General features: G+C 56.3%; 1 protein-coding gene across 3 annotated transcripts in view; it reads left to right on the plus strand.

Annotated features, from left to right (window-relative positions):
* The window catches only part of CPSF1 (cleavage and polyadenylation specific factor 1), a 38,183-nt gene that overhangs the window by 2,556 nt on the left and 23,115 nt on the right, over positions 1-12,512 (plus strand). For all 3 annotated transcript variants that reach the window (XM_005291127.4, XM_024102641.3, XM_042861308.2), the window contains exons 3-10: positions 1,983-2,010; positions 6,853-6,986; positions 7,503-7,583; positions 8,387-8,538; positions 9,404-9,550; positions 10,636-10,775; positions 11,791-11,901; positions 12,106-12,199. In XM_005291127.4, coding sequence (XP_005291184.1) covers positions 1,983-2,010; positions 6,853-6,986; positions 7,503-7,583; positions 8,387-8,538; positions 9,404-9,550; positions 10,636-10,775; positions 11,791-11,901; positions 12,106-12,199 — 887 coding nt within the window. The remainder of the gene's footprint in view (positions 1-1,982; positions 2,011-6,852; positions 6,987-7,502; positions 7,584-8,386; positions 8,539-9,403; positions 9,551-10,635; positions 10,776-11,790; positions 11,902-12,105; positions 12,200-12,512) is intronic.

Consider the following 12,512-nt stretch of genomic DNA (forward strand, 5'->3'; position numbering starts at 1 on the left):
CAGCCAGGGGAGAAGTCTGACCCAGCCCTAGATGCCATGCAGGGGAAGAGGAAGTCCCGTCCTCTCCAGCCGAGACTAGCAGCTAAGCCCGGCTCAGGGTAGCAGCCACCAGCTGGGTCTTCCCCAGTCCCGCCTCCTGCCTCAGTGATTTACCTCTCTGCTGGTTGCTCTGGGCCCTCCAAACATACTGCTGGGGAGGGTCACATGACCACTCTTTTGGCTTCTCTTTGCTTCCCTGTCAGAGTCATTTGTCTGCGGGGAAGCAAAGAAATCTGTGGGGGACATAAATTCTGCGCATGTGCAGTGGTGCAGAATTCCCCCAGGAGTATCCTCCACACCAGGCATACCAAGATAGCAAACAAGAGGGACAGAGTCTCACATGCACACCCAGCCCTGGCCCCCGATCCACGTGTTGGGCAAGCAGGTTCAGCCCAGCAGGTTCCAAGTGTAGAGAGGCTTTGTGTGGGGTGAGAGGATTCTGTGTGGGGCAGTCTGGGTGCGGGTGGCTTGGTCGGGGGTCCAGGTGTGTGGGAGATCTGGATGCACAGGGTCTCCTTGCGGAGTTCCAGGTGAAGGGGGAATAGGACTCTGCATGGGGATCCAGGTGAAGGCGGGTGGAGGGAGGCTTGTGGGGGGGGGTTGAGTGCGGGGGACTCAGTGGGGGATGGTCTGGGTGCAGGAATGGGGAACCACACGCAGAGGGGAGGGGTTTGGCATGGGTCTGGATGTAGAGGGGGTGGTGCTTGGAGAGGCATCGTCGGGATGCAGGGAGTGGGGTTCAGTGGGGGGTACTCTGGGTGCAAGGGGGCTCCAGATGCAGGGGGTGAAGCTCAGTGGGGTGGAGCTTGGTGGGGGGGCGTTCTAGATGTGGCAGGGTGAGGCTCAGCAGGGGTTCTGGGTCTGGGGGTTCCGAATACACGGGGGTTGGACAAACCGGGGAGCAGCTCCCTGTACAGTGAACCCTCCCCCACGGCTGAGGAGCAATGTGGGCGGGAAGTGGGGGGGCGGAGGTGCAGAGCTTCCTGCAGCTGGGGGAGGATTCTGGGTGTGGGTTGGCCCCGACTGCTCTTTGCAGGGGAAGAGAAAGTCCCATCCTCCCCAGCCGACCTGGGACTAGCAGCTGAACCCGTCGTAGAGTAGGAGCCACTGGCCGGGGCATCCCAAGCCCCACAGTAATTACCTCCCCACTGGCTGCTCTCGGCGCCCAAAACAACGCACCCATGCTGCTGGGGAGGGGCGCCTGACCGCTCTTGTGGTTTCCCTGTCAGAAAGGTATTTTTCTGCGGGGAAGTGAAAAAATCTGTGGGGGACATGAATTCTGCGCACACGTAGTGGTGCAGAATTCCCCCCAACAGTAAGAGAGAGATCTGGCCCATTCAAAGTGACAGGCTAGGATATGAGTGGAGCAAGGCCAGAGAGAAGGCGGTTGTGGTAATCAAGATACAAGCTGATGAGAGCTCGCACAAGAGTTTTAGCTGCGTGGATGGATAGGGAAGGGCGGATCTTAGAGAGAGAATCTGTGAGACGTAGTCAGAGACTAGATGGAGAACCTAGAGAGGTGCTTGTGTTCGGCTTAGCTCGGTTAGCCTGGGTTACTAGAGTACTTAGCACTAATATCACTTCTTATTTTCAAAGGGGTTTAGATGCATGTGCCTGGGGGCTGGGGCTTGTGGGTCAGGCTTGAGAGGCATGGGCAGAGCCTGGGGGTGGGGGGGAAGCCCAGGAATAACAGGGGGATCTGCAGGCCAAGATTGAGGGGCAGTGGCAGAGCTGGGGGGGGGGAACTTCTACATCCCTTGCCTGCTCTGGAGCTGCCCCTCTGAGTAGGACCAGACCCCCTCGGCCTCATGTCATTCTGGCATTGAACTGAGAGATGCCTTGGCCAGTTGCCCCAGAGGAGGGCAGCGGCTGCCTGGGCTGGGATCGCTGGACCCAGGCTGTCTGATTGCAGCTACTGATGCGGCTCTTTCTCTTCCTTCCAGCCCTCCACTAAAGGAGACAGGAACACAGGTACGTGGGACGGGGGCATGCAGGGGTGGGCCGGTCTGGCTCTGCTGCAGCTCCTGGGATCGCCCTGGGGCGGGATTGGAATGTGGGGGGTGAGAGCAAGGAGGGATGGAACCCAGGACAGCCGCCGTTTCCTGTTGAGATCACGAGCTGGTGGAAGTAGAATCCAAGCCGCGCTTGGTGTGACTCTGGAAGGTCTTTGGGTCACAGCTGCTGTGGAAATCCTGGTGCCTCCAGGGTTTTCTCTGGCACTGACTCAATAACAGCGCCCTCCTCCACTCACCAGGGGCTGGCACTTGCCCTCCCCTGCGTGAGCTGCAGCTGGGCTCTGAGAGCTGGGAAATCTTCATGGGCAGCATCTCCTTGGGGCCTTCTTTCCAAAGCCTCCTGCCAGCCACTTACACGCCAGCGTCAGTCACTATTTCCCTGACAGCTAATCTCTCCAGTGGAGCTGTTGTACTTAAAGTACTGCACAGGATCTTTTCAGGGGGAATAAGACAAAACGCCACATTTATTAGTAATACATGTATTCATTAACACTGTATTATATGCATATAATATATTACACTTACACACACACACACTCACACACTCACACACACACACAAACCCATTCCGTCTTGTTGTTACCAATTAGTTGCTCCCCTTAACTTCACTGGCCAGGTGAGTTAGATGGGGGAGGGGGTGGAGCCGGGCTTCTGCCGATCCGGATCGATGCTCCCATGTTGACAAAACGAGACCCGGGGTCCTCTGCAAGACACCTCACTTTTATAGCAGCTTTCCTCTTATGCAAATCTATACCAGATTCAAACTCTGTGTCTGTGTCCATTGGTCCTTTGTGCTGCTTTCTTTTGAGTGTTGTCCCAATGCTGCAAAGAGGGTGTTTCCAAAAGAAGGTGCTTGCTTCTAACCCCTGAGGCCGTCAGTATGTCTGCTTGTCTTTAATGAGCCCACTTGACACGTTTTATTGTTCTTGGGTCTGGCTCCCAGCCCCTCTCCAACAGTTGAGGCTGTCTGGAGGTGCTGCCTTTCATGCCTTGCTCATCCACACCACATTCATTCAACAGGGCAATTGATTAAGACTGGGGGGGGGAGGGGGGGGGAGAGCTCTTGTTCTACTGCTAGCAAAAAGAAAATTTTCTTCTATCTTATTCTATCCTTAGGGGCTATAATATTATACCAAGGGCAATGCAAAGTTTCTAAATGAGGCTTTGATACAAAGTCCCATGAAAACAGAGGTCACACGTGGGTAGACCCACCACAAGGTTATATGAAGAGGCACAATGTAAAGTCATATGAAAATTATTAGAGATTGATCTACATTGTCCCCCTTTTGACCTCTCAAGAACAATTCTTGAGTGGTCACCATATAAATCTTTTGTATTTGTTGCAAACAAACCAAACACTTATAACCAGGTGAATATAACTAAAACCATTACAATTGACTAAACACCAGATATAACATAAACACAAATGCAAACAATTATAATTATAATAATTGGAAATACAACAAAACCATTACCATTACAATAATAGGGTACATTGACAAACAAAATGAGGCCCAAGTTTGATGCTGCAATAGCCATCAAACAATAAAAGTCACTGAGGTCAGGACATTCTTAAGCACACACAACAAATAAGATTGTGTAGGAGTACCACAGTTGTTATGCAAGGTTAAGCTGATTTGGACTTAAACTAACATTCAGTTGCTAAAATGTTTTAGAATTCCCTATTTTTAACAGTTGTTTTTAAGAGGTTTCTAGGGACCTAAAAGATGGGGCCATACCATTATGGGCCAAGGTCTTACAGGTTATGGGGGCCCAAGAATTACCCTTTAGGGCTTGGGGAAATAGAACCAGAGTGCATAGAGGAAAGTGTGGAATTAATAATAATACAAGCAAATGTAACTAACAATACAAATATATTAATAACAAAAATTAACAACAAAATGACTAACAAAAAATAAACCTGATGCATTGGGGACCAAAGTTTTTTGGACACAAGTGGTGATTGATAAGTTGGATGGAGATGGGGGAAGTAGAGAGAGGAAAAGACATTTACCCTGTCTAGTGTAGTATCCCCTCTTTTTCTGGACCCAATGCTAACACAGGACACCACTAGAGACAGACACAGAACATGCAACACAGAACACTGAACACAGACTTTGTCATGACACTATAACCATGGTATTTTATAACTCTTCAGCTGGTACCAGCTCTCCTGATGTTCTGGTTCAGAGCCTGAAAGATAGAAGCTTGGAAACAAATTAGCACAGTGCTTCCACCATGGCAGAACCTGCTTAGTCCCTGCCACAGTGTGTTTGGTACTTGGGGCTGCACAAATGCTAATTAAGTGGTGCATTTCTTGTGAGTGTAAATTCTCCCTTTCTCTCAGTAAAAGGGCGTTAACACTCCATCTAGGAAAAAAAAAATTCTGTTTTAAAATTTCCAGCCATTTTGCCATGGCCTGGAGATCTGAGGCAGAAGCAGGCACTGTTGTTAACTGTTTCAATGGCATTTTGGCCCTGGGAGGAGGAATTTACCCAAATATCCCAAATATCCCCCTTCCCAATCTCCAGAGGGGTCCCAAAGGTCTGCCCCCTTCTGGGGTCTCAAATGTTTCTTCTCCTGATGTTACTGCTGCTGTAAGATTTGAGAGTGCTGTTTTAACTCTCTGTACCCAACCTGTTTTTTAGTTTCTTTATCTATTGCTTGCCTGGGCCCGATCCTGCTTTTTCCAATAAACAGTTCCTTTCCCTGGGCACAAGCCTTGTTCCACTACCAATTTAGCAAGGAGGGTGGGCTTTCCAACTAGCCCCCACCCTTCCTGGTTCCGTTTCTTAAACATTTTTTTCAAAATTGTGAAATTACCACAATATTACTTACCAAAACAAAACAAACAAACATAAACCACACTACACTGCCCAAACTCCTATATCCTTCAGAGTTTGGCTTAACAGAACAAGATCTGTATCTTATGTTTTTAACCCACTCTGGGCCAGAGGGAGAGACACTAAGCCTCCCTCTGTATTACTCGGTCTGCTACCACCGAGGGTTCATACACCAATTATACAAATCCTTCCCCGGATTAGATCCCTCCCCGGATCAGAGTGAGAAACACTAAGTTCTCCTCTTTAGCTCAGTCTTGCTACGGCTGAGGGTGTATGTACCTCTATAACACAATTTAAACCTAAACTCCTATATCCTTCAGAGTTTGGTTAATCCTTCCCCGGATCAGAGTGAGAAACACTAAGTTCTCCTCTTTAGCTCAGTCATGAACACAATTTAAACCTAAACTCCTATATCCTTCAGAGTTTGGTTAATTAACTGAAAGTTTACACTCTTTTTCCTCTAGTGCCAGGCTTGCTAAAGCTGGCGGTGTGCACACCAGTTTTATAATAACTGTGGATTTTATGCTTGCTCCCCCTTTCGCATTCTCCACCAAAATGTTGTACTTAAAGTACTGCACAGGATCTTTTCAGGGGGAATAAGACAAAACGCCACATTTATTAGTAATACATGTATTCATTAACACTGTATTATATGCATATAATATATTACACTTACACACACACACACTCACACACTCACACACACACACAAACCCATTCCGTCTTGTTGTTACCAATTAGTTGCTCCCCTTAACTTCACTGGCCAGGTGAGTTAGATGGGGGAGGGGGTGGAGCCGGGCTTCTGCCGATCCGGATCGATGCTCCCATGTTGACAAGACGAGACCCGGGGTCCTCTGCAAGACACCTCACTTTTATAGCAGCTTTCCTCTTATGCAAATCTATACCAGATTCAAACTCTGTGTCTGTGTCCATTGGTCCTTTGTGCTGCTTTCTTTTGAGTGTTGTCCCAATGCTGCAAAGAGGGTGTTTCCAAAAGAAGGTGCTTGCTTCTAACCCCTGAGGCCGTCAGTATGTCTGCTTGTCTTTAATGAGCCCACTTGACACGTTTTATTGTTCTTGGGTCTGGCTCCCAGCCCCTCTCCAACAGTTGAGGCTGTCTGGAGGTGCTGCCTTTCATGCCTTGCTCATCCACACCACATTCATTCAACAGGGCAATTGATTAAGACTGGGGGGGGGGAGGGGGGGGAGAGCTCTTGTTCTACTGCTAGCAAAAAGAAAATTTTCTTCTATCTTATTCTATCCTTAGGGGCTATAATATTATACCAAGGGCAATGCAAAGTTTCTAAATGAGGCTTTGATACAAAGTCCCATGAAAACAGAGGTCACACGTGGGTAGACCCACCACAAGGTTATATGAAGAGGCACAATGTAAAGTCATATGAAAATTATTAGAGATTGATCTACAGAGCAGGCCTTCAAACGGGAGTCCCCAGGAATAAGAGCTGTGAGTCATGCAATTCTGCAGCTCCTGGCTCTCTGCCCCGGCTCTGTCTCTTGGTGCTGACAGACCGGAGGGAGCTGAGAAAGGTAGATGGAGTGATCAGCGGCTGGCAAGGAGAGGAAGTGTGAAATCTGGCCGACTTGGCTAACCCACAGCTAACGTGTGGGGGGGGAGGGGAGTGATCCCCGGGGAAGGAGAGAAGTTCCGTGGGGGGGACATGGAATAATTCCCAGCACTGCAGCAGTCGCTGGGGAGAGGCAGTGGCCCCACGAGGTGGTCACACTGGGGCTGGAAGGAGGGCTCATGGGTGGATGGAGAGGGGGTAGTGTGGAGTGACTATCTGGGGGTGCTTTGTGCCGGTGAGATGTGTGAGGCCATTGACTCCTCTCCGCAGGGTGGGGTGGAAGTGGGTCAGGCGGAGCCCTGCAGAGCGTGCCGGGTCTGCCCTAAGCCTCGGCCTCTCACTCACACTCTGTCTTGCTGGCCCATGCAGAGGGCAAAGGTCACAAGGAGAAGTTGGAGCTGGTGGCCTCCTTCTCCTTCTTCGGCAATGTCATGTCCATGGCCAGCGTGCAGCTGGCGGGGGCCAAGAGGGACGCTCTGCTGCTCAGCTTCAAGGATGCCAAGGTAACTTCCGGGGCGGTGGAAAGGGGGAGGCAGCTCCTACAATGGATCAGCAGCTGCATCCATCGCCCCCAGCCCAGCAGCGGGAGGGGTTAGATCCAGCCCCATTTCAGAGGCCTGGGACTGGAGTAGCTGGGGGCTGCAGGCCTGGAGTGAGGGGCAGAGGTGTGGGGAGCAGCTTGGTGTGCTTCAGGATGGAGCTGAGTAGTGTCTCGGGTGCTGTTCTTTAGTCCGTCCATACCTAGGCAATGCCCCACGGGGGGCTGTCCCATGGGGTGGTGGGGGGAAGGGCATCTTTCAGCCAGGGCATGACACCAAGGGGCTGGCTGAACTCAGCTGGCCCTGTCCTGTGCTGTGTGCAGGATAGCCGTGGCACTCCTCCCAGGAGGTGGCTGCATTTCAGGACTGGGTGAAGTGCTTCCTGCAGGCCTTTGAAATCTGTGGAGGTGCCGTATACGTGGATGGTGCCCACCTGAACCGAGGGGCGCTGTTTACCCACTTTCTCCTCCTCCTCCGTAGCTCTCGGTGGTGGAATACGACCCTGGCACCCATGACCTGAAGACCCTCTCCCTCCATTACTTTGAGGAGCCTGAGCTAAAGGTCGGTCCTTGTGTGCTGGCTGTGGGGGTCAGCACCTTCCCGTTCCCACTGCAGCACGGAGGCAGCTTTGGGGCTGGGCTGGTGGCAACCACTAGCCCTGTGGCATCGTGCCCACTCAGTGCTGTGAGCTCTGTGCTCCTTCCTGGCCTGACAGCCCTGCCCTCCGCTCCCAAGGGATGGCTGTGAAATATGGCTGGGAAAGGGCCCAGTCCAGGTGTTGGGGCAGGTGGCGGATCCGCGGGGCTGGCCGAAGGCTGCTGCGTGTCAGGAAGAGGCGGGACCCCAGTCTCGGTGCTGGGGTGTCTGTGAAAGGAGGAGGCTGAGCTGTGCTGAGGATATTGGGGCGAGCGCCTCCAGGCCTAACCTCAGAGGAGATGTGGGAGATGGCCCAGCTCCAGGAGGAGGGGCAGGTCCCCTCCCCCAGCACGGCTCTGCCACAATGGCCGCCGATGATCCAGTCTGAGTCTGAGCCACCAGTGTGGACTGAGACCCTCTGCCGTGCATCCGAATGGAGACAGCCTGCGTTCCCCAGGCTGAGACCACTGCTTGGGCTTCCCAGAGCTCGAGGGGGAGTGACCCCCCATGCCCTGTCCAGCCCCCTCTCTGCCCTCGGAGGAGCTCAGTGCCCCGGGGCCTAGCGAGCGTCAGGGCAGGCCTGTGCTGTCTGGCTGGGTTGTCTGAAGGAGACCCGCCATTCAAGGTGGCTGTGGGGCTCCATCGCGGGCTGCCCTGGGTTGGCATGTTTGCTCCTGGGCCCTGGCGAGGCCGGGGTGGCTCATTCCCTGCACTGTGTGTGCTCCCAGGATGGCTTTGTGCAGAACGTTCACATCCCCAAGGTGCGGGTGGACCCGGACGGGCGCTGCGCGGTCATGCTGATCTACGGCACACGCCTGGTGGTGCTGCCTTTCCGGAGAGAGACCCTGACGGACGAGCACGAGGGGGTCATGGGAGAGGGGTAAGGCCCCAGAGCTAGCCCTGGCAGGACTCCCCCCTGCACTGGTGGGCACGGGGTGAGAGCCCCTTGTCCCATTCCAAAGCTGGCAGCGTCCCCAGCTCCCTGCTGGCTCACGGGATCCCCTCATTTTGCTCACCACCTGGCTTCCCTGCACTTGAGCTCTGCGACAGCCCGTTCCCAGCTCTCACCCGCAGGGCGCCTTGGGGTGGACTCTGGCACTTCATGAATTTGGCCACTGGAGTCACGTTTTTGGGGGTGGAAAAGGCAAGAAGGCGATGGGATCTGAAAGCCCAGGATCTCCCCCTGGCGCGAGAGGGGCTACGCTTTGGCTGGGCCGGGAAACGTACCAGAACCGGTGTGAGAATAGGCAGGGAACCCTGTGGTGGTGGTGGTGGTGGGGGGGGGGGCGGGACGCTGCTGCGTGAACTGAGCCAGCCCTCTCCTGCAGTGTGCAGGCGCCAGCAGTGAATATGCCCAGGGGGCCCTGTTGGCGGTGTGCCGGGGGTCCAGTGCGCGTGTAAAGAGCCGATTACCTGCGGGCTGCAGACGTCAGCATGCAATGCTCCGTCTGGAGCGGCGCTGCCACGCCTCTCTGGGCAAGGAGCTGAGACCTGTATTCCCCATAGGCCTCGCTCCTCCTCAGAGAGCGGGAGGTCACGCTCCAGCCACCAGGTCGCAGGACCCCTTCCGAGGGAGCGTGGCCAAGCATGGGGTGCCAAGGGGGCCTGCCGGGAACTGCCTGGAGGCTGTGGGGAAGGTGCCGCGGGGGTGGCTGGGCTGGAGGGGGGATGCCTGCTAGGCTCGACCTCCCAGACTCTCTGTGTGATGGTGTTTTCCCTCCTCTCCCCCTCCTCCCCCATTGCAGCCAGAAATCGAGTTTCCTGCCCAGCTATATCATTGACGTGCGGGAGCTGGACGAGAAGCTGCTCAACATCATCGACATGCAGTTCCTGTATGGCTACTATGAGCCCACCCTGCTCATCCTGTTCGAGCCCAACCAGACCTGGCCAGGGTACGTCCCTCCCGCCCCCCCGGGCTGCTGCCAGCTTGGAGTCCCGGCCAGCCCACTGCGGGCACCATGCAAGGCGGGGCCTGCTCGGTGCTGAATGGGCCACTCGGCAGGGGGCGCTCTGCTCTGAGTTGGTGCTGCGGGGGTGTGACGAACTGGGCCTGTTCTCACTGTGGTCTGTGAATGCTGACAGGGGAGTGTGGCTGGGATAGTCTGCATTGGAGGATGGGATCTGCCCGAGGGCGCATACCTGAGTGTGTAACATGAGAACCCAGGAAGGGGTTGGAGGCCAGGTGACTCCTGAGCCCGGGAAACTGAACAAAGGCTGTGGGAGGGGTCGCTGAAGGGAGTGTGCTGGAAGCAGGCTGGAGAGATGGCTGGGAGGCAGAGATGGCTCTGACCCCCCAAAGGGGGGTGGGCTGGGATGCCCTGGGACCCCAAGCTGGACTTAACTGAGGGGGTCCTGTTGTCTGCGCCTGCAAGACCTGTCTTGGACTGTATTCCTGTCATCCAAATAAACCTTCGGCTTTACTGGCTGGCTGAGAGTCATGGTGAATCGCAGGAAGCCGGGGGTGCAGGGCCCTGAGTTCCCCAATACTCCGTGACAGGGGGGTGCTGTGCTGCATCTCGGTGGTGGGGGAAACCATTTCTGTTTGCAGGGGGCTCTGGGCTGCCGGGGGCTGCGGAGCTGGAGTGCGGGTCAATCCCAGTGAGTGCCCGGCACGGACCTGCAGCCCTGGGATAGCTGTCCTGGGAGGAGGGGCAGCGTGGAGGGGCTGGGGCGGTGGGACCCAGCAGGGGAGACCGCGCCGCAGAGGTGAATTGAGCAGAGCAGAGCCAGACGCAGTCACTGGGAAAACGGAGGACATGGGGGCTGGTGGGGAGCACATGACCAATGATATTGAAGCACAGGGCAGCCAGCTTTCTGGGGGAGACCCCACCCCAAGCGTTCTCTCCTTCCACCCACTTCCCGTGGCATCTCTCCCTGCTCCCTTCTCACGCTGCTGCGGCCTGTCCCGCTCCGGGCTCCCTGAGCAGGCCTGGGGGCGGAGTGTATGCGAGCTGCTGTCTCCTTCCCCTCGGTGCAGGCGGGTGGCCGTGCGCCAGGACACGTGCAGCATCGTGGCCATCTCTCTGAACATCATGCAGAAGGTCCATCCGGTCATCTGGTCCCTCAGCAACCTGCCCTTCGACTGCACGCAGGCCCTGGCTGTGCCCAAGCCAATAGGTGAGACGAGCGTCTGCTTCCCAGGTGTGGGGTGCGACCTGGTGGCTAGAGCATGAGACTAGCACGACTCGTGGGCTCGGTCCCCCCTCTGCTGTGGCCTTGGCCAAGTCGCTCAGCCTTTTCGAGACCCTGTAAGCCGAGTCCAGTGGTCGCCTACCCCCGGGGCTTGGGCGGCGGTGTGGGGCTTTGCATGTGGCTCATCAGGTGACGGGTAAGTGCAGGATTGTAGCATTACCGCCTCGCAGGCCTGGCCAGCTCAGAGTCTGCCTAACGCAGGCACTGGCTGACGCTCGTCATCCGTGCGGATAGAATGGCACCTGCTTTGCAGGGCATTCACTCCCCTAGAGTGCGATATGGGGGGGCTGAGCCCCATTTCCTCCCAGCTTCCTCTCTGACCATCTGCCGTCCCTGGAGCTCAGACGTGAGCCTGTGTCACCAGCCCCCCCAGCTCCCCCCTGGGTTGGTGCAGAGAGGAAGGGGTCAGACCCAGCCCGTTCCCCAGTAACTGGTGCCGTGAGCTCTGCGAATCCTTCCTTACCCAGCCCCAGGGGAAGGGTTTAAAGCAGGGCGAGGATCTAATTTACCCACCGCCGGAACCCACCCCAGTTTGGCCAGGTGGGAGGGTGCCTGGGGGTGCCTCGTGCAGGGTCCTGTGAGCGAGAGCTCCGGGGCTGTCCCCGGAGCAGTGTCCTTCCCTGGCTCTGCACAGATCCCGGGGAGCTGATCCGCTCACGCCGCGGAACATGCACCTGAGTCCCGACAAGCCTTCCCTGAAGAATGGGCTGAACTGCAGGTCTAGTGAGGGGCGCTCTGGGCCGGGGTCCGGAGCCCTTCGCCTCCAGCTCACTGCGCCCGGGCTGGCCCGGAGAGCTGCGTGGGGCCCTGGGTCTCACGCCAGCCGCCCACCTCGCAAACTGCCCTCCAGTCAGCACTCACCTGTGGCTAGCATGGAGGAGCTGCCCCGCGCTGGTGTCCGCGCCTCTGACGCTCACAGCTGGGCTCGTTCTCTTTCCAGGAGGCGTGGTGATCTTCGCCGTTAACTCGCTGCTGTATCTGAACCAGAGCGTCCCGCCGTACGGAGTGTCCCTCAACAGCCTGACCACTGGGACCACAGTGTTCCCCCTGCGTAAGCCGGCGCGCCTTTCCTCCTCTTCGCGGCTCTCTGGGCTGCTGCCGACAAGGGGTCGCTCCCTCCGTCCTGGGCCCGTCAGCGTGGGACGGGCAGCGCTCGGGGCTGATGGGCACCATGGCTGGGCGATCTTGGCCTGAGTGGGAGATGCCAGCTGGGCCGTGGGGCACCGGCACTGAGCGGGCCCCTCTCTCTCCGCAGGCATTCAGGACGGAGTGAAGGTCACGCTGGACTGTGCGCAGGCGGCGTTCATCTCCTACGACAAGATGGTGATCTCGCTGAAAGGAGGGGAGATGTAAGGCCCCAGCGGCGGCCCCGGGAGCTTGGCCCGGCTCTCCTGTCCTTGCCTTCAGGAGCTGGGCCCGTCCCAAGGAGCTGCTGCTCTTCCCTCTAGCTCCTAGTCCGGCGGTGGGTGGGTGGGGGGCACGGATTCTAAATAGCCAGGGTTTGAAAGGAGCCTGCCCTCTCTTGCTGACGGGGACACCCCCCCCCTCCCCCCGCAGCAGCTGCAGGTTCGTAGGAGCTGTTGGGGGGGTACCGGGGTCTAGGGCTAGAGTGGAAGACTGGGAGGCAGGACTCCTGGGTCTGTTCGTTTCTCCTCAGCGGCG

Source organism: Chrysemys picta, chromosome 2 (genome assembly GCF_011386835.1).
Source record: "Chrysemys picta bellii isolate R12L10 chromosome 2, ASM1138683v2, whole genome shotgun sequence".
In the NCBI taxonomy this organism is placed as follows: Eukaryota; Metazoa; Chordata; order Testudines; family Emydidae; genus Chrysemys; species Chrysemys picta.